This window comes from Chenopodium album, chromosome 27 (assembly GCF_948465745.1).
Source record: "Chenopodium album chromosome 27, dcCheAlbu1.1, whole genome shotgun sequence".
NCBI classification, from domain to species: domain Eukaryota; kingdom Viridiplantae; phylum Streptophyta; class Magnoliopsida; order Caryophyllales; family Amaranthaceae; genus Chenopodium; species Chenopodium album.
This window is the reverse complement of record NC_137860.1, coordinates 35,046,368-35,069,837: the sequence shown is the minus strand read 5'-3', so window position 1 is coordinate 35,069,837 and position 23,470 is coordinate 35,046,368. Positions and strand designations below refer to the sequence as shown.

The window sequence follows — 23,470 nt, the reverse complement described above, 5'->3', positions numbered from 1 at the left end:
TCATTATTTTAGTTTCTTATAGAAGCTGCATATATCATTTTCCTTACTGTATAAAAATAAGGATAATATTTTCATATTTCGCTCAACGCTTATACAAAAATGACTCATTTCTTACATGGAGTACAGAAAGACTCACGAGGGCACAAAAATTGGAAGGTTGATAGAAGAGTCAAACTTCTTTTTGAGAACTAGTGGGATCAAATTCCATTGTGTGAATTCTTTCATACAAGTATTCTTATAGACTTACAACGACGTGTTGGAACGAAGTAGCTTAAGTGGAAAAGTTGGCACTTTCACATGAAAATTATTCTATCTTATTAAGGGCATACTATTCAGTTCATCATAGGATTAGCCGATTAGGCCATGTTTGGTAATTGGCTTTTTAATGGCTTTTTGGTTAGCTTTTGGCTTTTGACTTTAGTCGGAGTTTAATAATGTTACATTAATGAAAATCCCATCTTATAACTTCATACTAATAATGACTTACAGCAAAGCATCTAATAATTTCATTACATTTAACATATTAAATTAATTTAGTCAAGGTGAATTGCTTCAGCACAGCCTCAAGAGATTAATAATATTGTTTACAAGTATATTATTATTAAGTATTCATTAATATACTATTTTACTCTATTAATCTAGAATTAAATTATGATTATAGACGTATATATAATGATGTGACACCCCAACAACATGGGTCGTATGATAGAACAGAGAAAATTTAAGATTAGAACTTTGATAATTTAGACAATAATGGTGTCCTGGCGTTGACCACATAGAAGTCAACCCCAGAGTTTTCGGCTTAATGTATGTCATTTGAACACATTCTCCTTCATTCTGGTTTCCGGAAGTCAAATGCTTAGATTGTTCACACTTAAACTTAAGCACAGGTACACTTTAAATACCAATTAATCACTCATCCAAAAGACAAGCTTTTGATCTTAGTATTAGCACACAGCATTAACCAAAGTCTGATGAAGATTGTTAAGCTTTTACGATAGATCGGACCTGTCAAGACTGAATCAGTTTAGAAATATTACAAGTTCATAATTAATGTATCACAACATTCACAAGTGGAAACGGCAGAATTCGAGAATTCAAAAGAATGAAAAAACTACTTGTAGAATTCAAAAGAATAAAAAAAAACTACTTGTATTAAAGTGTGAGTGTTAAATTTGATGATAAAATATGATTATATAGAGCAAAGGGTCTCCACTCTCCACAAGGACCACAACCTTGACTATGAATAACCTGTCCTGCTGTCCACGATGTTTCACCTATAAAATTACTTAAACTATCCTCAAATCCGATTTTCAAAATTTTACTATGGGTAAATATTTAATCACATACTTCGTACTATACTAATTGGCAACTTGCAACTCCCTGACAGTCTGACACTCCAAGACCCCGAGCTTATAATCAACAGATGATAACAGCACAAATTAAGAGAAACAAATTGGAAATAATCTCACCTATCTAAGAACCACAGATCAAGAGCCCAGAAAAAACAATTTCCAAATGTTTCAGGAGTGCATGTTATTGCGTGCTTTGCTTGGAGATTCGTTTGCTAATAAGGAATCACAGATTTGGCAAGAGTAAAATAATTAAGTCCTCACTTATTCCTAAGACAAACCCCAAAAACATGCCATGTTTAATGGCCACCCATATACATTATTTTCTGGCTTCCTGCAGATGGGTTTGTGTCCTACCTAGTAGCCACAGAAATCTTAGTATATAACCACCTAATCATTGGGAAGGAACTAATTCAAAGTTCATTATGCTAGGAATGCCTAGGATTGCCCAAGCTAAGACACTGCGATATCACATCAACCCTTCATTATAGATGTCAAGAGTGTGTTGTTTCAGGTCAAGCTGCTCGGTCAGGTCATGACTTTTTACGTTGTCATTATGGGACCAATTCCTTTCATGTTTGGATCAGGTCAATTTTGGTTTGGATCAAATCAGTAAATTACAAAATTATAACTAAAAAACTTTATCTACAAACTTCACTTAATATCAATTATTATTTTAAACCAAAAAGTGTAGCAAATTAGCAATTAGAAAGGGATACATATCAACTGCACTTCAATTAACTAATTTAAAAAGACTTAGTTATAGACAAGACCAAAAGTAAAAACCAAGACAATTAAAAATATAAAATATTAGTATCAAAATACTACATAAGTAATGAAAACACAGCACAAGCATTGATTTGGTTTTTATTTCTTCTTAGTGTTATAAACAAGTGCTAGCATTTGCAAGTCAAAGTTTACAAGTTTAATTAGAAAATCATAATCAAACATTTCTGTCAAATCAAAAACTTCCTACCAAATGTATATCAAGGAAAAGACAGCTACATTCAACATCATATTTAAAAAAAACTCTATGTTCTATATAGGGATCAAGAGGAACAAATCAGTTGACGACTAGATACACTAACAAGTTGTTGAAAGGAGGAGCTAACCGAAAGGCCGAGCTCGAGCTTGAATTAGAACTTTCACTTCTCATGAAAACGTCGCAATATTGATTCAGCAAAGCTTTTTTGCCTGTGCATACGAAACATTCAAGGTCAATAATATGTACCTGCGAATTAGGGATAGATATATTTGTAGTAAGCATTGATAAAAGGCAGCAATAGAAGGAAAACTCCCAAGATTACTCTCAATTCTCCCTCCTCCTTACAGGCTCTACTTCACCCCATCTGCCACCACCTTCATTCTCTTCATTTTTTCTGTTACTGCCCCCTTGATATATGAGGAAGTCTTTTGCCATAATGGCTTGTGACCCCTTAAAAATGGTACTGAAGTGTATCTGTACTTAACCGGATACCAACTAAGCAATACTTAAGTACCAACGAGAGGTTGCACTAGTCCAAATGGACACAAGCCATTTTTTAACTAAGCAAGCCTCTTTGTTAGATTGCAACACCACCACCACCACCACCCCCTCCCCAACAATACCAAAGAAAAAATGACCCTCATGCCCTTAAAATAAGAAAGAAGGGTACATAAAAGAGAGGGTGGCCAAGAGGAAGCAATGTAAGTAGTTGCATCCCTGTGTATGAGGGTGAAAAAGATTAAACAATATTTGCGTTACTTTAATTCGCCTTACTGAAGGGGGGGGAGGGGGGGGGGGGGGGGGACTTACTTGCTCTCTGTGAACCTAGGGCTAGGGCGTAAATACTTCAGGTAACCATCCCAAGGAACCTTTTTCAAGCCTGCTCTATGAGAGATCATATCTCTAACCCTGCAAAAAGAGAAATACATTACTCACACACACACACACACACACACACACACACACACACACACACACAAAAAAAAAAAAGAAAAACAAAGAAAAAAAAAAAAAGAATCCAACATCTCATGCTTATACAAAATGAAATACTCATTCACCTCTCGGCAAATTCAATGGGAGTCTCTCCCGTTTTTATTGTTTGGGGCTCTAGATACCAAACATCACAAACAACAGCCCAAGATGTCATTAGCTGAAGCAGATGTGTTGTAAATGATTGCCTGCATATATAGAGAGTTCAGAAATCCCCTGAGATAACCAGATATTCAAACAGGTCTAGCTTTCAAATGATCAAAAAGATGAAAATACAATACAAAAGTGATGGGCATTTACCGGCACACTATAATCGGACTTAATTTATCTAAACTATGTCTATTAGCAGGCATATTACCAATGGACACTTAGGGCTTAGGGCTCAGCATAGAGATCAAGTTTCTGCCATTTTCTTTTCTTTTCTTCTTTATCTGTTCCTATTGACTATTCCCTTGTCTCTACCCCCACCAAGGTCATGGGAACATAAAACAGGTTGGATACTAGAAATTATGGATGTTTCTAAAGGATTCACAGGTTGCAGTCACAAGAAACACTCACAAAGAAGCAACCATCCAACCACCTATAAACATCGAGACTTGCTGGTTTAGAACAAGAACAATTCTAATTTCTAAGGTTGATTTGTATATTACAAGATCACAAGCTGAAAGGAATTATGCCATAGCATAGAAACTTAAATGATGCCTGAAGAATCTAAGATCAATTTAAACAAAAATGAAAGGATGAAAGACACGATCAATGTAGCAATAGAAAATATCCTTATGTGATATGCAGAATCAAGAAAGAAGCTCACAGCATCTCTTACTTCTTACTGTTCCAGAAGGCATCAACAAAAATCTTGTTGTACTTGATAGCTACAGGACAAACAGGGCAGTCAAGCTCAAATGCACCCTAAATGAAGCAAAAGAAAACATGAAAATAATAGTTAAGCATCAAAGAACAAGTTACTGCCAACAAATTTCATCCAAAAGTTCACAACAGTGGCATTTAAAACTTAATATTAAAGTACTCTTTACCTTCTTGAACATAACTGTATATTCGTTATTAACACAAGTTCCTTCAGGAAATACCAGAAGCGGGTTATTGTCAGCCCCATGCACATGGTCCCTCAACCTGCAAATGTAAACTTGAAATTAAAAAAAGCCTATGTAAGATACAAAACTTGAATGTTTCCAGACACGCACTTTCTTTGTACAATAGCACGGTCGTTTACTTCTGCACGATTGAACCAAATACATCCAAGACTTTCTAAAATAGTACTCTGCAGCAATCCTGCACAAAAAGGACAACAGTAACAAGTCACTACATAGATTTACCCTTTTTTAATAGGACAATACAATGAAAAAACACTATCCAACGTTATATGCATCTGTGTTAGGCTCAGCTTATTCAATGTCTGATTGCAGCTTTGCTATAAATTATGATATTATTAAGCCCTAAGCTGTAAACGTGAAATGCTTCAGTTTCTGAAACTCTCAAGTTGCAACATATCAACAATTACCTGTTAGTTTCTAATAATACATCATTCATTAACATGTATCATTTGAGCATCAAGTTTCTAATAATATATAGAAAAGCAGAATCCGTGACAGCATACCAAAAACATCAAATTCTAAAAGGTGGAACATGCAAAGAGAATTGTTAACATATCCATTGCTTTGAAATCCTTACCAACCCAGCCAGGATGCTTTTGCATAATTACAGCAAATGCAGTCATTTGTTCTAAAACAATGAAATCAATCATGGATGTGTGATTGGCCACGAAAATCTGTTTGAAACAAAAACAAAAGATCAATTTACAGTACATGATATGGGAAAAAACATTGATGGAAAAAAAAAAGACAGCACAGATTCACCTGCTTAGATCTCACACTCGGCCGTGGCCCATGATACTTAATAACTCCAGTCCATGATGCAACAAAGAAACTGCAAATAAGCTCCACAAGAGATCGCTGATATGAAATCAAATGAAACAAAAATTGTCACAGCAGGTATTTTCAGGACTACCAATTCAAAAATAATAGAGAACCTTTTAAACACAGTTCATTTACAACCACAAGTATTTTTGCTTCCCCAAATACTAATAGTTGAAACAGCTAGAGTGGCCTTTTTTTACTTACACAAACCTATTTTCTCTCCTCCCAGGCTCCCAACTTCAGCAAAATTACTTTTTTACTTCATGTTAGAATTAGAGGATTTTAGAGTAGAAGATTGTTAAAGATAAGAAGTTGACACTGCTACTCAAGTTGAGCTCAGGCTTGAGAGAAAAAGTTTCTTATTTCTACATTGTAATACGCATAGAAGCTATTTCTGGACAGTTCTAACCATTACATGAAGCAATGTACTTACACTACTAATTATATCATAGCAACCTAACAACTAACAAATCCTGAATTTAAGGAAAACATAACAAAGTCAATGACTTGATCATGGTATTAACCTCAGCCACATTGCAATTGCATTTTAAAAAATAGTTAAGCTTATTGCAAATACGGTATCAGACCACAAACCATCCGCATTGCCCATGAAAGTGGTTCACTATTTGAGCGGAAAAAACCAGGCATAAAATTATAGAATTATTGTTTCTGAGGTTCACTATTTTGGAAGTATCTGTAAATGGGGTATCACTACAAACTACCAGTTTTGTAAATAGAGCACTAGTTTACTATTTGGTACAGCCATGTTATACCAGTTTCACATTCTGTTAGCATATGGTTATAATAGGTCCTATATCAGGTAATATGTCCCCAACTCTCCAGTACCAATAAAAATCATGCCATTACATGCACCTAAAATGATTGTTGCTGTTGTTTGAAATATGCAGTATAACTGTATAAGCAGCACTGCTATCACGACACGCACATATTAGTTCTTTTTCTGGGGCAACTATTTTTCAAAGTACAAAAGAATATATATGAATTCCTAAACATGTATTAGTGCTTAAATTTAACCCCCGGTATAAAAAAAAGAAATAACAAAAAAATTAAAAAAAAGGGGAAGTGGAGAACTGTACCTCTAATTTCTTCCTCAGCTTGTCATGCCCTTTTAATAAGAAATGAACAGGCATGTAGAGAGAAAGGAATATTATCCATCCAAGTGTCAAAACTAGAACTCTGCGGAAATACATTAAACAAGCGTCAGCTGGAGAGTAGCACAATGCGGAGTAGTCATAAGGTTTATGAGCTATATTACAAGTACATAACTCTCATTAACCTATCAGCAACAAACTTAGAGTGCAAAGAATCTCAAAGCAAAACACCATCCAACTACAGTAGAGATCGTAGATTACTTCCTTTCTATAAATTGATGCAGGGCCAAAGATATGATTCTTGAATTGGGAGCCGTAAACCTATTCACTTCCTCTTGACATATTTTTTTTAAGAAAATGGAACAATGGATGATTGATAGAAAGACCATTTCTTTGCACCAGAAGAATGTCCAAAATTTGAAGTGTCATGGCAAGCCTTCAATTAATCTTTACAATAACCTCATAAATCACCAAAACCAACTTCGCCATCGAATTGTGTCACTTTCCACTCAGATATTTTATATATTTATTATCTCACTACAGAATGGCCACCTACACAAACTGACATGTTTGTCTTGACACTCAAAGCATATTTAACATGTTTGTCTTGACAAATTTAGGAATACATTGTTTTACATGCTCATGATTTTCCCACCTTTAATGCATATTCTACATGTCTGTCTAGACGAATATTTTTATCTCATCTTTAGTGGACAAAATTCCTCAAGACTTGCATAACCACCTCTTAAGTGGCAGTCAGATCAAAGAAACCAACTCCAGTTACCCTCTAGCTTACTTGGAAAATTTATTAACACCTCTTTTAAGAAAAAGTGGTTCCTATTAATCTATTTGAAAGCTAACCTTATTGGGAAAATAATCAAGTATCTCATAACAACTCCACAACACCACAGCGGAAATAGATAGATATTCCAGTTCCAGGGCTCTGGAGGATTTGACTTAAAGCAACGCGTAAAAGAGTCCTGCGTATGTATTAAACAAAAATATATAGTTAAAAGAAGTCATAGTCCAAGCATATGATACTTAAAAGCATGACAATGAAAGCCAAAGGTTTGCTTCTCATTTTGATTTTTAGCCCAAACAATCTAACAAATGTGTAATGTGCCATCAATAATGTTATAATAGAAACAGCGTTCCTGCAACAAACAAGATTTACTAAATCACAGCAACACAGTCAAAGTTTTCTTAGAAAGAAAATCACACGTAAACAACATACACAAAACCAAAGTAATACCGAAGGAGACAGAGTAAGCAACCATTGTTCAAAATATCAAAAGGGTTCAAATATATTTGTTCATACTATATGTTCAATCAAAAATTAAATCACTCACATCGACAATGGCACCAGCAGCCTCAGTAAGAGCAGGAGAAAGATCAATCAAGTCCCTCCTAAAATTGAGTCAATTGAATCCCACAAACAAATTAATACATATTTCCATTAAAAAAAAGTTAAATAGAAGGAAAAATATAAGAAGGATAGAGAGAGATAAGTACAAACGAAGCTTGCCATGAGGCTCAGGGAGGGATTCGGAGAGATAATCTTCGATGTTGGGTCGGTCCGAATCCAATTCAGTGCTTACAGATGGATATAGCTTCCCATCTTCACTCTTACTCTTACTCTCACTCATTTCTCTCCACACTTTCTCTCCTATAAGTTATTCGATGTTGCCTTTTCTTTGGCTGATTGAGAAAGAGAGGGAAACAACATTAATTAGGTTATCGATTCGGAAAACATTGATACAAACATGGGAAGACACTAACAAAGATTAAGTGGCCATTGATTCGGCAAAGTAGAATAAGAGTATCATAATTGTTTGAAGTACATACAAATGGAAGCATGAAACCATATCTAATAAAGAGTAAAATCTTTCAAGAGATTAAACAGAATGTGACATTGAAACCTCAGAATCAAGGAATTTGTCAATGTGCGAAATCTGTTAAACATAATTGAAACTAAATTGCCATTACTAAACAAAATCAAAAGCATATCACTATTATTTTTGAAAGCATATCACTATATATACACTGGAATTGAACATATAAAATCATCAATTTCATGAAAAAATACATTGATACTTTAAACTAATTTAATCAACAACTATAACTAGAGATTAAAAGAAAAAAATCAATGTTAAGCATAAATTTGTATCGTCATCTGCCAATTTATCAAACAGTTATTAACAAAAAAAATCTCAATTCAGGTTGTAATTAAATTACAAGACATTAATTCGAGCTTTGAAACAATAAATCATGAATATAACAGCAATTCAACGATTCAGGTAGCTAGAAAAGGCGATTTAAGCGAGATAAAATACCTGGAGAATATGCAATCGATGAATCAGCTAAAACCTAAATCGAATTAGTGAAAAAAATCCTTGAATTTGCAGGTATGATGATTTAATCCAAGGAAAACGGAGAAGTTGCGACGATTTCAATGGAGGATTTGGAACTAGTTATGACAATAACAATGGTGATTTGAGGAGAGAGAAAAAAAAAACGTATAAAAAAATGAAGTTAAGTGAGTAGTGTGATTGAATTTGTGATCCAAACCTTCAACTGAATAATGGAAATGTGGACAGGGTTTTTGACGGACCAAAATTCATGTTATACAAACTTGGGCCTCTCATCAAGGCCTCGTTGTTTTGTAGATGGGGTTTTTGATGGGAGGACGTTTATTATGCTTCGTTTGTTTTGATGGAAAATATTTTACGAGTATGATCTATCTTTTGTCGTTGGTTTTTATTTTTTTCTATCGCTATTTAAAATATATATATATATATATATATATATATATATATATATATATATATATATATATATATATATATATATATATATATATATATATATCAATCTCTCTAATACTCTTGCATTACTCTTTTTTTTTGCGGAGTATAATTTTTTAAGGAACAAAAATATAAAGGAACTAGTCTTAAGGTCTGTTCAAATTTACTGAACTGAACTGAACTGATTGGAGCTGAATTGAACTAAACTAAATATACCAGTAGCTGAAATGAATATTTTATGAGAGAAGGAAATTAGGAACCGAGCTGAACTGATTGGAGTTGAACTGAACTGAACTGAAATTAAGTCGAAGTGAACCGGCTTTTAGCGGTAGCTCTTTTTATTTTGGTGAATTATACGGAGTATTTTTTAAACAGTCATTTTCTAAAAAATAAAAAAGATGAATTTTGTTTTTCAAAACAAACAAAGCCTTAATATTTAATTTTTTTTTTCCGATTGTTTCATTTTTCATAGAAGAAAATATTGAATTCCCTAAAAATATAAAATAAAATTAAAAAAAAAAAGAGGTCTCTAGGGCTTTCCCATTTATTTCATAGAACACAAACTTGTTGAATTCGCTTGAGCCAATATGTGAAAGATTACAATATAATACGAGTACAAGAAATTTTTTACACACAAGCGAAATTATCAAGGGGGCGTTTGGTTCGGAAAATGAAAAGAAAGCAAATAAGAAGGGGATAAATAAATCCTTTAGCTATTACCTTTTCAATTGTTTGATTTAACCATAGAAAGAGTAATTGTTAAGAAAAGGGTATTTGTTACCCCAAATTTTTGAGAGGTAACAAATGAACGAACCATTACCCTTAAGTAATGGTAATTATTATCATGCATTCAAACCAAACACAAAATAACGATATTGGTTTAATCGAATTCGTTTCCAATCCAAAAAAAATACACTAACCAGACACCCCCTAATAGTTAGTTAGTTACCATAAAAATCAAATTGAGTTATCTTTAAGATATAGAGCAAAAAATAGGCTCACCAATTAAAAAGTCAACAAACAAGTAATGTGTTGCATATGGTCAACTTGTATATCAAGTACCCAAGTACGGATCATTAATTAATGGATTAATTTGTCATTAGCATCTAGATTAGCTAACTAATTTGCCGGCATGGCCTACTAATCAAACTTCATGCATGGAATGTAACCATTAGTGGGCACCACTTTTTGAGATTTTGAAGGCTTTTAAATTTTTTAACCAACTACCACCAAAATCATCATTTTCCACTTAAAAGTGCGAGGTTTTAACCATCTTTTTGTACTGCCACCTATTTGTTGACTTATTTTCTTGATTTTTTAAGATGAGTAAATCTTCAGATATTTAACTTTTCTTTTTCATGGTGCAAGTGCTGGCAACGAATTTATGAGCAGTTAAAAGGTGATACAGTACAAGAAAAACTTGGTAGAATCTATATGACATTTTATACAACCTGGGATACTCTGTATTATAGTTCCAACTTAAGGATTTTGCTATACATAGTAGTTGCGTCTAAGGATAACAAAAGATGATGATTTTGTCAAATTCCAACTTTATTGAAATTATTTTGGGCCTTAATTAAAAAAAAAAGGTATGGTTTTGAAAAATTTATTAATTAATTGCTTTTTCTTAATCTTTATAGATTGCCAATATTGACTAGAATTAAGTTATTCCATCCATCCATTAGGTATTGTTTATTCATTTGATGTGGCAAACATTGTTAGATGATCCTTGTAATTGAATATAGGACATGTTTAATGTGACTAACTAGTTTTGGTGTATAGGCAATGTTTCGGATTATCCGCATGAGTGTCATAATCAATTTTCATTTATTTTAAATTTTTTTGAAAAGAACATGTACAAGTAATAAACTAAGGGCCTGTTCTCTTACGTTGAAATTCAGTTCAGTTCAGTTCAGCTTAGTTCAGTTCAGATCCTAATTTCCTTCTCTTATAAAATATTCATTTCAGTTCAGTTCAGTTGAGTTCAGTCAATGAGAACAGGCCCTAATATAGTACTTCGTACTTTTTTTTTTTTTTGAAAAGATAGTACTCCGTACTCTTATACTCTATATGATTTAGGGGTTAAAACTTTAAAGTTTTATCTTGAGGGTTCATATAATATCTTTTTTTTTTTAAAATACTACGTAATGTCTATCTACAAAAATTTATCCTTAAATTATTAAATTATTAGTGTCTATCTAGAGAATAAATTTCTATCTAAAGTACATTAGAAATTATGTAAAAGATAAAATATAATTAAAATTAGAAGTATAAAATGATTATTACTCTGGAGTTGATCACTATTAGAGTCGGTCTGATACAATTCGATGGAAACATGCATATATTATTTTCAAATGTTGAAACTTTAAAATTCTTAGCATTACTCGTTTTTGAAGTGATGACCAAAGCACCAAACCTTGTTAAATAAAAAATTGATCGAAAACCAAATTGCTAAATAAGATTCACAAGTTGCACAAAAAATATTAATAGATTAATTAACAACCAAGATAACATAGAATTATTCAAACACAAAAGCTAGAATAAAATCCAAAAAAACAAAACAAAAATAAAGGAGGAGAAGAAGAAAGATTCTACCTAACGCGCTCAGGTAGTGCATGTGTATTGCTCTGCGACTCTGTTAGCAGTAAAATAGGAGGGTATTTTGGTCTTTGAGTTGTCAATTACGTGGAAAATCCAACAATTTGCAGTAATTGTTGGAAAAAGGCTAAAAGCTTGAGGGCACGTTTAAAGCACGTGACGTGAAGGGAGCAAAGGGACAGTTACAAAATTACAAAGATGTTGCTGGATTGCCGGGAAACTTGAACAAAAATCTGTTGAAAAGTTTAGGGGGTGTAGTAATTACAAAGAAATCAAAACGTAATTAATTAGTGCTTTAGACCCCACCTTAAAGGAGACCATAAACGTTACAACTTATATGGATTACTATTTGAGAATTTGAATCAACATTTAAAAATTTGTACTATTGAGTAATTATGGCTTATAATTCTCAATATCTCACAAAGGGAATTTGTATTATTGGGATAATTATGACTTCACATAAATGGATCCATGATTAGTGTAGTTTTTCTAGCATAATATGAGATTTTTTTGAGGCAGGTTAATATGTGTGACTAGTACTCCGTAATATGAAACATATCATGACTTTATTGTAAATGTGTGTGACTAGTCACATGTATTTAAATATTCATTATTCTCGCGGTCTAGTTAACATGAATATATATACAATTAATATCTTAAACTCAATTTATTTAAATTTATTGAAATGAAGTGATATAAGGTGGGGATTAGTCATACAGTTTCAATAAATGAATTAACAATTTGTTACTCTATATGATAATTATCTACTTTTTTTTATTAACATAATGGTTGGAAACTCTATACATATATGATGTTTAGATTGTGTTGTAATTATCTATTTAGATTAGTTATAAATGGTAAGTTAATTTCTTCAAATGATCTTATAAACTCTCAAGGGGCTTAATACATCATTGATTATTGAATGTATTGTTTTAGAAATAGGCATTCTAAGTTAGTAGCTAATCTTTTAATAAATCATTGACACTCGCCCATCGGCATGATTGATGATAGAATTAACATGCAAAGAGGGACATAGAAGGTGATAGCTTAACGCCTTATATTTTTTAATTAGAACAATATATTGTAGAGCCATAATTCAAATTGTCACTAAAAGGGATCATGTGATAGTGACGAATTGTTGTTATTGCATAAGATTGATGAGTAGTAACAACTTAGACACAAACACTCATATTATTAAAAGCTATAGAGAATAGATTAACATACATACTAATGCTAAACACGAAAGTGACATTGTGGTGGCATTTTCGCTTTGATTATGAGCTTGTAACCCACAAAAATTTGGTATATTAATCATGAAGTACGAGTATATTAGTTCTCCTCATAACCACTACAATCACTTTAAAATTTCATTAGTCCAAACTAAGCTGTCCACAATACCATATAAATAAGATGAGGCAGGTGATTAGGCAATATAATAATCAATAAAACTCATTCAAAAAACACACAAAAATGAGGTTAGTATAGCAGCCGAAGCCAGCACACATAAGCAAAGAATCCTCAACAAACAATCGTATTATCCCACCACAACATTACACTGTAATAGAGAACTCATTATTTTTAATTTTTTTAAAAAAAATTAAATTTTAAAAAAAAGATAATGTTAATCTAAATTTGTCATTTTATGATTAGACTCACTCTAATATCTGCAAAACCCCTGTAGCACGGAAAGACATACTCAGAGTCACTCCTATATATAAATTCCAACCCCCCAAAAAATACAACTTTCTGAAGTTTAAAAAATAAATTTAAAAAAACCCAAAACCCAACACAATAAAACTCCGGCGTCGGAAAATATGGTGTTACAGAGGAATATTGGTATTGGTAACAATAATAATAAGAAACATCAACTTCAACAACCATTGCTCTGTTTTCTCTCGTTAATCCGTCATTCTCTCTCTTCTTCTTCGCCGAAGAAAAATGGCATCTCCGCCGCCGCCGCCGGTGGTAGTGTCTTCATCATTCGCCGGAATAGTTACCGTTATCGTTATCATCATCACCGTCTTCGCCGGAATTTTTTGCCTGTTTTTTTCGGTTTACTCTTTGTTTTTGTTGTCTCTTTCTCTCTCCTCTCTCTTCCTTTTTCCGACCGCCGCCATATTAACCACCACCACCTTGTACTCGTTCTCTCTCTCTACTTTTTTTATTTATTTATTTTTTTTAAAATTTTTTGGTCTGATGAATTAATTTGATTTCAGGATGATGATTTGATTGATGAACATACGAAGGTAAGTTGATTGCAACACGTTTTATATTTTTAATATAATTGTAGTTTTTTATTTTTATTTTTGAAATTTTGAAATTTGTTTGTGAAAAATTGGATTACAGAGTGGAGTTGTAAGTCTACGACGTGATCTTTGGAGCACGAATTCGTCGGGATTATACTATGGTTGCAGCAATGTCAGCAATAAATTTCTCTGTAAAATCTCACTTTCTCTCTCCTCTTCTCAGTATGGAAATTGTTTAGTTGTTCTATTTGGTATAAAATCATTAGTTCTACTTACAATTGATTAATTTCTTAATTATTATCTTATTTCATAATCTTTAAACTCAAATTTTAATTGAATTTCCATTGTTTATTGATTTAAATTTTAATTTTTTTTTAATTTTTTTGTTTATTTAGCGGCGGATGAGAAGACTAAACCTGATAGATACTTGTTGATTTCGACAAGCGGAGGATTGAATCAACAAAGAACAGGGGTGAGTTATTCGCAATTTATTTAATTAATACTCGACACACAGGAAGAACTTTTAGAGACGATGAATTTTTTACATGTACGTAAACATGATCATGTTGTATTGTTGTTAATATATTGTAATCAGTAATAATTAGTATTATTCGGTAAGTAGTTAGGTTGATGTGAGAGTGAGACGAAAGCCATATTAATAATAGTGGTTAATTGGTTATCAAAAGTCAATTATAAATACCTAAAGTTCTACGTGTGTAATGTACAAATAAAGGTTTTTATATGCAATCATAGTCTGAAATTAGTATGGAGTACCTCTTTTGGTTGGTATAAGAGGATAGCGTGTAAGGAGCTTTGATTTTGCTTAAGGAATTGGTTATTCTAGCTGCTTTTCAATAAAAGGAGTTTAAAGTTTTGTATGATACACATATTTGGAAGTTAAGTACTTCCTCAGTCCTTAAACGGCTTCTTAGTTACAGTATCAACGTAACTAATGAAAAATGGGGTCAGTGGAATGTGAGTCCCTTTACTGTCATCTTGGGCAAGGAAAATGAAAGTTTTAAGCCTAAGTGGAATGAGAAAAATTAGGAAGATCTCAACGAACAGACTTAAACAAAAAGTAAATGACTTTGAAGAATGGAGAGTAGGCCTAATGGAGAGTGCTATAGTTTGCATCAGTCATTTTTCTTGTTTATTTGATCTAGCTTATCTTATTTTTAGATTCGTTCATGTTTTCAGTTGTTTTTGAAGCTTAAGCCATCAAAGACTAAGGTTAAACGAATAAGATTAGAAATGTTGGGACTATCCCATTTTGGATACTTCTTCAATTTTTGAATTTAAAGAACACATGGGTAGTGCATGCTATTCTCGCGCTATTGACAAGCCTGTACAATAATTGTCACATTAGAGGAAGGGATCAACTTTTGGCAAGTCTTTTCATCAGATAAGCCAACCTAAAATTCCTATTAAAACTTGTAATTAATCATAGTCCCCACAAACCTTGTACTGACTAGCTCGTTGGATGCTTATGCTTCTTAAGGAAGTACAGCCCCATGATATGATAGGATAATAAACCATGTAGCTTAATATGACGCTATTTACTCAATTTGCTCCACTTTTAAGAAAAGAATTGTCATCAGAATCTTTCTTTTTAAATCCATTGTGCTCTTTTCATTAAATTAATCATGCTTTGGATATGCTTTAGCACTTGAACTGCAATTTTGCTAACAAATATGAACTGTTTCATGCTCATAATGGAACAGATTACAGATGCCGTTGTTGCAGCTTATATCTTAAATGCAACACTTATCGTTCCCAATCTGGACCAGAAATCTTACTGGAAGGATGCAAGGTTTGTTTTGACTCTTTCCTACGGAGTAGCATTTACCAATCAACTGATTAGTTAATTGGTCTAGAAAGGAAAACGAACATCAGCACTGTCTTCTTATGTCTTACTCTATCCACTTCATTTTGCATGCAGTGATTTTGGCGACATATTTGATGTTGATTGGTTTATATCATTTCTTTCAAATGATGTAAAAATTCTAAAGCAGCTTCCAATGGTAGGAGGAAAGGTTCTTACTCCAGTTCGTACTCGAGTTCCTAGGAAGTCCAGTCCTAAATACTACCTGAATCGAATCTTACCCCTTCTCAAAAAGAAGCATGTGAGTATTGTATTCTGCAAAGTGCATTTCTCTTTCGAGGAAATATGTCAACTTCTCTGATGTAAAGCTCCCCTTCCCATTTCAATTATGTGATTTGACAACATAGAACATACTGAGTTGATCACTCAAGTAGTGCTATAAGACCATTCAGGATGCATCATGCTCAGATCTTTCACATTTTGATGCAAACAGCACGACTTCTATTTTTACCTTAATTAATATCGACCCTACTACTACTACGATCTAGAGTTGTGTAGGAGGGTCAAATATATGCGTACTTCCTCTCTTTCTGTGTCTCTGTGTGTGTGTGTGTGTGTGTGTGTGATGTGTTTAACTAGTATGTCCTACTTCACAATAAGGAGATAAATAAGAGATGATTTTAGCTGATTGTAGCTCAACATGGAATACTTTCCTAGTAATGACTTATTTAACTCTATTGCATATGGGTATATTGAATAAACTATTTTATGAAGGTTTATGCAACATTTTCATATCAATAAAGTTCATGAGTTGTTTTTTTTTTTTTTTTTTTTTTTTTTTTTTTTTTTTTTTGGAATGATTGGGTTATGTTATAACTTATAAGTCTTAGACATTTTGTAGACTTTCGTGAGTGCTGTTGAGTTAACGGAATTTGATGACCGACTTCTTTGCTGTGCAGGCTGTACAGCTGACTAAATTTGATTACAGGCTATCAAATGTCCTGGAGACAAATTTACAAAAGCTAAGATGTAGGGTTAATTACCATGCTTTAAAATTCACTGATCCCATTGTTGAGATGGGAAGAAAGCTAGTTGAAAGAATGAGGATGAGAAGTGAACATTTTATTGCCCTGCACTTGAGGTAAGAGTGTAGCAAATTAAATCTTTAGTATTCTGTTAGTGCATTTCCATGTTAATGCTCAATTCCACCCCCGCCCCCCCCCCTCTCTCTCTTTTTTTTGTTAGTGAATCTGCTTCTGCTACACATTGTTTGTTGATAGAGTCATTAGTGGTTGAACAAATTCTGAACCTCACTGTAAGAATAATTTAGGTCATACAGTCATTACTCATTAGTGGCCCTTGACCAAATTTTGAACCTCACTCTAAAAATAATGTAGGCCAATCCGTTGATTTATATATACTTCTATCTTATGCCACAGGTTTGAGCCTGACATGCTTGCATTCTCGGGCTGTGATTATGGTGGAGGAGAGAAAGAAAGGGCAGAACTTGGTGCGATACGAAAACGGTGGAAGACATTACATGTGAGTTTCAATGTGCATGTATCTGTTTGTACATGAAGGAATTAGCTAAACCATTTCTAATAAAACCATTGAAAATGTGGACAGAAAAGCAACCCTGACAAGCAGAGAAGGCAGGGAAAATGCCCACTCACTCCAGAGGAAGTTGGTCTCATGCTGAGAGCGCTTGGCTACAACAGTGATGTACATATTTACGTGGCATCTGGAGAGGTCTATGGCGGAGAAGATACTTTGGCACCTCTTAGGGCGCTTTTCCCTAATTTCCATTCTAAGGACACTCTAGCCAGTCAGGAGGAGCTGGCTCCATTTGCACCATATTCTGCTCGGATGGCTGCTTTGGATTTCATCGTTTCTGACGAGAGTGATGTATTTGTAACCAATAACAATGGTAACATGGCCAGGATTTTAGCAGGAAGAAGGTATGTATTCTACCTCAAACCAACTTTGCTAACTACAGTCTAATCAAGCTAGTCTGGAGATAATTTAGTTTTTGAAAAGCATGCAACTAAACATGTAGTTCTCTGGTGCAGGAGGTACTATGGTCACAAGCCTACTATACGCCCAAATGCTAAAAAGATATCCCGTCTGTTCTTGAACCTGAACAATATGACATGGGAAGGATTTGCTTTGGGAATTAGAACTCATCAGGTTGGCTTTATGGGTGAACCAAATGAAGTAAAACCAGGAAGAGGCGAGTTCCATGAAAATCCTTCGTCTTGCATTTGTGAAAGCTCCTCGCCCAACATTCCGGTCTATGATCTTCAGGATAATCCAGCCACCATGTATCAAAAAAGGAAAGAATATAGCACAGGAGGTTTCGATACAGGTGAAATAAACGATTACCAGAATATTGAGGATGAACAAGAATTGGCTGATCAAGAAGATTTAGATAATGAAAATAACCTCCCAGAAAGAGAACTGCCTCGTGGCATTAATAGGGATCCAAGCATTATCCTGACATCGGATCAGCCAGAATTAGAGGAGTTCCTTTCAGATTAAATGGCTCAAAAAAATTACTTTTCTTAGCAGCTTCTCTGTTCTTCAACTGATCCTATTCATTGACTCCATGCATTTGGACTTGCCTGTTGCTAGTAAGCTGAATTTGTCTTGGATTGATTTGAGCAGCAGACAGCAGCGACGTGTGAATACAACTTGTACAGAATGGCCTTTTCTGGCTAGCACAGAAGAAAGTTCCAGTTTCGACTTCCCGGTTTCTGTAAATGACAAAGTGTTTGAGCCTCAAGATAAGCTTGTACATTAGAGGCAACTGAAGATACAAAGTGAATTTTCTCAGGGCAGTTTTTTCTTTTAACTAAATTTTTGCTTTTAGTTTCTTGGTGTAGTGGGGTTATACTTGGATTTCAAAAAAAAAAAAAAGGGGGTTATACTTTTCTCTAGGTAGCATTTGATACAGGATAGACTAGCAAGGGGAAATTGTAGGACTTAAACATCATTTTATTATTTTGCTTTCTAATTTCAAATTATAGAAATCATACATGTAAATGTTTATACTACTTTATAAAAATATATCGGTGTGAAATTACTCCGTATTACATTAAGCTTTTTTTTTTTTTATTTAATTGAGATTTCTCTATATTACATTAACTAGGTACTCGTGATTTTTTTTGGATTAAACCAGGTAATCTGTACTCGTATTTTATATAAGACACAACCAAACCCAAACCTTATTGAATAGACACAATGATATAATATACTACTTCGTATAACCCAAACCTAAAATGACTCGACTAGCTCCAATTGAAGCGGACGCAATGACCCAAATTGACACTTTTATGTAACCCTTCAACTTTTTAAGAGAGAAAAAAACGTAATCCATAAAGAACACAGAAAGAGAGGGACGTGGCAAGACTAAGATCAGTATATGTGATGACCCTTTTTCGTCCACTTGTTTCTTCTTCTTCTCTTCTCCAAATTCCAACTGTTGAGAACAACTACTCTGCAGATAAACTGAAGAATTGAAGAGAGAGCAACAATGGCGGGAAGACTTCCTGCACAAGTAGCTACTCCACCGGAGCTCCACCATCATTTAGGGTGCCCCAATTTGTTGTCTTGGAAATCCAATCTTAGCTTTCAAAACTTCCGAATTTCTCCCTCTTTTTCTCTCTCCTCTCTTTCTGGTACTTCTTTCCTCTTTTACTCCATTTCTTTTTTGTTTCATTGGTATTTTTGTTTGGATAATTGAATGTTCCATCTTAATTTCGTTCAATTGTAAATGAATAGCAAAATGTGGTAGTCGGGATTAATTACTGTATATGTTTTGGTTTCAGAATTGAGAATGCGAATTATATTTATTACTCCCTCTATTCTTATTTACAAGTTGGATAGTATGGTTCGAGGAATCTTGGGGTGGATTCTCATCGCCCGCCCTTGTGGCTCTTTAAACACACATAAAAATTGTCTATCGTGTCGTGTGGGTTGTTATATGTGGCTCATATGGATTAGTGGTTAAGTGTAGATCATTATGTTGAGCATGTCTACAACTAGTGACATTAATTCTCGTGATGTTTTTACAGTAGTCGTTTGAAATGTGATTAGTTGATTACCATAGTATTTTAATGATAAAACTATATGATCGGTTGTGGTAGTCATATTTCAAACGACTACGATAAAATTTTCAAACTCTCAGTCTCTTGGTAATTTTAAGGTGCGCACTGGAGTGCTGTTAGCTACTGAAATTCACTCTAGGTTGTTGCCTTGTTGGCGGGGAGATGGAATTAGAATCAAAGCTGTTATAACAATGTTATAGACATTGATCGTGGACTCGTGTTTGTTAGCTTATTAGCATTATAGCAATGAAAAAGATGAAGTAAAATCATGAATTGTTGGGATTTACTATAACTTTAAAAATGCAAGAGAGTGCTTTAATATCAGGCTCAATATGAGTGACATTTATTTCAGGAAGATCTTATGCCCCGCCCTTAATAAAGTGCACCGCTCAGCCAGCTGCATCGACTAATTATGCTCCTGGTACACCTGTCAGGCCGACTAGTATATTGGTTGTTGGTGCTACTGGGACTCTTGGAAGGCAGGTAGTAAGACGGGCACTGGATGAAGGCTATGATGTACGCTGTCTTGTGAGGCCTCGACCAGCTCCTGCTGATTTCCTTCGTGACTGGGGTGCAATTGTTGTTAATGTAAGACTCTTTGTTTCATACAGTAACTGACTTACCTACATTTTGGAAGAAATCGCTTTTCTGCGTTGTCCCCAGGGAAGACAAGTTCCTCCCTACCCTCCCCCCAGATAACAATTTGGTGCTGGAACTTATATTGGAGTTTCTTTCTTATTAAAATATGTAGTTTAGTCAGCACAATCTAACTTTGAAGTTATGCTCCTCTTCTTTGTACACTGATAACAGATTGATGTTTGAACAGGCAGACCTGAGCAAACCAGAGACAATACCAGCAACACTGGTGGGGGTTCACACGATTATCGATTGTGCCACTGGACGTCCTGAGGAGCCTATCAAAACAGTATGTATCCAAAGTTTATCAATTGCTTATTGACTCGTGAAACAAGAGTGTTGGTGCCTTTGGAGTTGGCTGTTGAGTTACTCATCCCGTATTAAAATATTTTCCCCAAAATCTGGACAGAAATAGGATTTTTTTTTGCCAGTCTCAACTCCCTTCCTTTCTCTGTTTAATGGTCTTGTTTGTTGTTCAAATATTTGCTATACGTGCATAATGAGTAAAGGGATATTAGGCACTTATAAAAGCATACTATCCTGTTCTGCTTTGTGTCGTAACAGACAGATCATTAGCTGTGCTTAAGAAATCGACATCTAATATACAAAGCATGTAATTACCTATGGAGTCTGATGTTTGACTTCATGGCTATCATGTCGTCACGGTTGAATAATTGCATGCTCTGCAACTTTTGGAGGATACCCCCCCCCCCTCCCCCCTCGCATACCTATATGGACTTTCAACCTTACTGAATTTTTTTGGTCAATTTAGGTAGATTGGGAAGGCAAAGTTGCTCTCATACAATGTGCAAAAGCAATGGGAATCCAAAAGTATGTGTTCTTTTCTATTCACAACTGTGACAAGCATCCTGAAGTACCATTAATGGAGATCAAGTATTGCACTGAGAAATTTCTTCAAGATTCTGGATTGAACCATATTACCATAAGATTATGCGGGTTCATGCAGGTAAAGTCAGGAAAGAGTAAAGCTTAAGAGGATGATTTAATTTTCATATTGCAAGATTATAAATCAAAGTGATTGTTTACGTCGAATGTAGTTTGGTTTCTGTACCTTTGACACACCAAGTACTATCTTTATCTAAAACTTGGACATAGAAAGGTAATTGGTAGAAATTACCCCTAATGACATTTTTGGGACTATTATCTCTCCCCCTTACTATTACAAAATTTGAAATATTGATTGAATATTACTTTTACCTGTGGTATTCTGAATTTGAGTTATTTTTGGTAACACTACTGTAAAAATTTATACCTCTACATCTTTAGTGCAAGTGCCATACCAAGCTGACTTTTGCAGCCATCGGTATTAACTTTGCCATTGTTGCTTCCAATTCTCAGGGCCTTATTGGGCAGTATGCTGTGCCAATATTGGAAGAGAAGTCTGTCTGGGGAACTGATGCCCCGACAAGGATAGCTTATATGGACACTCAGGTCTTTTTACACAGGAGTCGATTACTTGATTCCCACATCTCTTGTAGTCTACTAGACAAGATTCTTTTAATCTTATTAAACTAAATTAACCTTATTTCCCAGGATATAGCTCGACTAACTTTCATTGCCTTGCGCAATGAAAATCTTAAAGGAAAGCTTCTCACGTTTGCTGGACCTCGTGCATGGACAACACAAGAGGTACTAAAATTATGTCTTTGGTTGAGGACATTAGTTGTCTGTTGAGTTTCTTCATCAATGGTCCTAGTTGTTGTTACTGAATGAATCGGTTGGACTCAAATCCTCAATGATATGAAAGAGTTTCCTTTTTAAATTGTATGTGGGATAATATTTACTGAAATAGGTCTTGCTGTTACTAGGTGATAACGCTATGCGAGAGGCTAGCAGGACAAGATGCCAATGTGACGACAGTCCCTGTATCCGTCTTAAAAACAACTCGCCAGCTGACTCGATTCTTTCAGTGGACAAGTGACGTTGCTGATAGATTGGCCTTTTCAGAGGTAAAATCAATATTCTTATTGTTTGTCAGCAAGTATGGCAACATGGCACTATCTTGCTCAGTTGCTCTCACTTATTCAGTTGGATTCAAATGCATGGGAACTTGTAGATGATTCATTATGTCTTTTCATTTTCTTTCTTATTTCTTTTATTGCTTTATCTGATAAAAGGGGTAAATGAACTCCACAAACTTGGATATTAGTCATCTTAAAGCTATGAGTCAGAACAATGTTCACCAACTATTCTATACGAATCTTGTTTTAGTCACCAACTGGGGAATTAAAAATTAAAAATACATTCATTAATGAAGAGAACTGATAAGATCAGCTATTATAATTTTACATTTACAGTTTGCTGTTAAATTTGTAATCTGTACATGAGGTAAATACTGAGGCAATAACCACTACTTGGAAACTGTTAGGTACTCTCGAGCGACATGGTGTTCTCAGCTCCAATGGCAGAGACCTATCAACTTCTTGGTGTGGATCCAAAAGACATTGTTACTTTGGAAAAATACTTGCAAGATTATTTCACCAACATTTTGAAGAAATTGAAAGACCTTAAAGCACAATCGAAGCAATCTGATATCTTTTTCTGAAGGGTCTTGCATTCACATCAGTCACATGGATTCGGCTTTCACTTCTTTTGTTGTACAGCAGAGATGTCTCATTTTTAATGGAATCTAAATTCTTTGAATTTTTCACTTCAATTTTCATATATTTTGTACCGATACAAACAGCTCTAATTGTAATTACAATACATAGGATAAGCTTCTCTAAAACCAATACTGTTGCCTTTTTTGTACTGATAATCTGTACATGTTTCTTGTACTTGTAGTCTATCTGAAACATGTCATACACTGATAATCCAAACATGTTTCTGATAAAACGAAATGCCTTTTACCAAAACTCTGTAGG

At 34.2% G+C, this 23,470-nt stretch overlaps 3 protein-coding genes across 5 annotated transcripts; 2 read left to right on the top strand and 1 right to left on the bottom strand.

The window, feature by feature from the left end:
- Nucleotides 1-670: 670 nt before the first annotated feature.
- On the bottom strand, nucleotides 671-8,974 carry LOC145619314 (glycerol-3-phosphate acyltransferase 9-like). Of its 3 annotated transcripts, none has more exons than XM_081673984.1 (14): nucleotides 8,707-8,974; nucleotides 7,886-8,071; nucleotides 7,723-7,780; nucleotides 7,235-7,353; nucleotides 6,359-6,458; nucleotides 5,202-5,297; nucleotides 5,017-5,113; nucleotides 4,530-4,617; nucleotides 4,362-4,458; nucleotides 4,151-4,236; nucleotides 3,396-3,515; nucleotides 3,148-3,246; nucleotides 2,465-2,546; nucleotides 671-1,017 (listed from the first exon to the last, which is right to left on the bottom strand). In XM_081673984.1, exons 2-13 carry the CDS (start codon nucleotides 8,017-8,019, stop codon nucleotides 2,498-2,500), a joined length of 1,143 nt encoding a protein of 380 aa, XP_081530110.1. In that variant the 5' UTR covers nucleotides 8,020-8,071; nucleotides 8,707-8,974; the 3' UTR covers nucleotides 671-1,017; nucleotides 2,465-2,497. The 3 variants fall into 3 exon arrangements, with proteins under 3 accessions (XP_081530110.1, XP_081530109.1, XP_081530108.1); XM_081673983.1 differs by having other exon boundaries at nucleotides 671-1,008; XM_081673982.1 differs by lacking the exon at nucleotides 671-1,017 and having other exon boundaries at nucleotides 2,189-2,546; nucleotides 8,707-8,973.
- Nucleotides 8,975-13,545: 4,571 nt separating this feature from the next.
- On the top strand, nucleotides 13,546-19,110 carry LOC145620693 (O-fucosyltransferase 6-like). Its single transcript, XM_081675400.1, has 10 exons — nucleotides 13,546-13,910; nucleotides 13,992-14,021; nucleotides 14,122-14,212; nucleotides 14,417-14,493; nucleotides 15,743-15,831; nucleotides 15,961-16,144; nucleotides 16,803-16,984; nucleotides 17,283-17,385; nucleotides 17,470-17,801; nucleotides 17,913-19,110. Exons 1-10 carry the CDS (start codon nucleotides 13,590-13,592, stop codon nucleotides 18,379-18,381), a joined length of 1,878 nt encoding a protein of 625 aa, XP_081531526.1. The 5' UTR covers nucleotides 13,546-13,589; the 3' UTR covers nucleotides 18,382-19,110.
- A 128-nt stretch (nucleotides 19,111-19,238) lies between these two features.
- Nucleotides 19,239-23,338, top strand: LOC145620692 (protein HIGH CHLOROPHYLL FLUORESCENCE PHENOTYPE 244, chloroplastic-like). Its single transcript, XM_081675399.1, has 8 exons — nucleotides 19,239-19,520; nucleotides 20,302-20,537; nucleotides 20,776-20,874; nucleotides 21,358-21,552; nucleotides 21,945-22,037; nucleotides 22,140-22,235; nucleotides 22,415-22,555; nucleotides 22,975-23,338. The coding sequence occupies exons 1-8, from the start codon at nucleotides 19,376-19,378 to the stop codon at nucleotides 23,149-23,151; spliced, it is 1,182 nt and encodes a 393-aa protein (XP_081531525.1). The 5' UTR covers nucleotides 19,239-19,375; the 3' UTR covers nucleotides 23,152-23,338.
- The last annotated feature ends 132 nt before the right edge of the window (nucleotides 23,339-23,470 follow it).

Coding starts and splice junctions, on each gene's coding strand:
- LOC145619314 (XM_081673984.1), bottom strand. CDS start 8,019: ATGAGTGAGAGTAAGAGTAAGAGTGAAGATGGGAAGCTATATCCATCT. Junction 7,781..7,885: donor CCTCATGGCAAGCTTCGTTT/GTACTTATCTCT, acceptor ACTCAATTTTAG/GAGGGACTTGATTGATCTTT. Junction 3,247..3,395: donor CCCATTGAATTTGCCGAGAG/GTGAATGAGTAT, acceptor CTCTTTTTGCAG/GGTTAGAGATATGATCTCTC.
- LOC145620693 (XM_081675400.1), top strand. CDS start 13,590: ATGGTGTTACAGAGGAATATTGGTATTGGTAACAATAATAATAAGAAA. Junction 14,494..15,742: donor TGAATCAACAAAGAACAGGG/GTGAGTTATTCG, acceptor ATAATGGAACAG/ATTACAGATGCCGTTGTTGC. Junction 15,832..15,960: donor TCTTACTGGAAGGATGCAAG/GTTTGTTTTGAC, acceptor TTTTGCATGCAG/TGATTTTGGCGACATATTTG.
- LOC145620692 (XM_081675399.1), top strand. CDS start 19,376: ATGGCGGGAAGACTTCCTGCACAAGTAGCTACTCCACCGGAGCTCCAC. Junction 20,538..20,775: donor GGGGTGCAATTGTTGTTAAT/GTAAGACTCTTT, acceptor ATGTTTGAACAG/GCAGACCTGAGCAAACCAGA. Junction 22,236..22,414: donor GTGCATGGACAACACAAGAG/GTACTAAAATTA, acceptor TGCTGTTACTAG/GTGATAACGCTATGCGAGAG.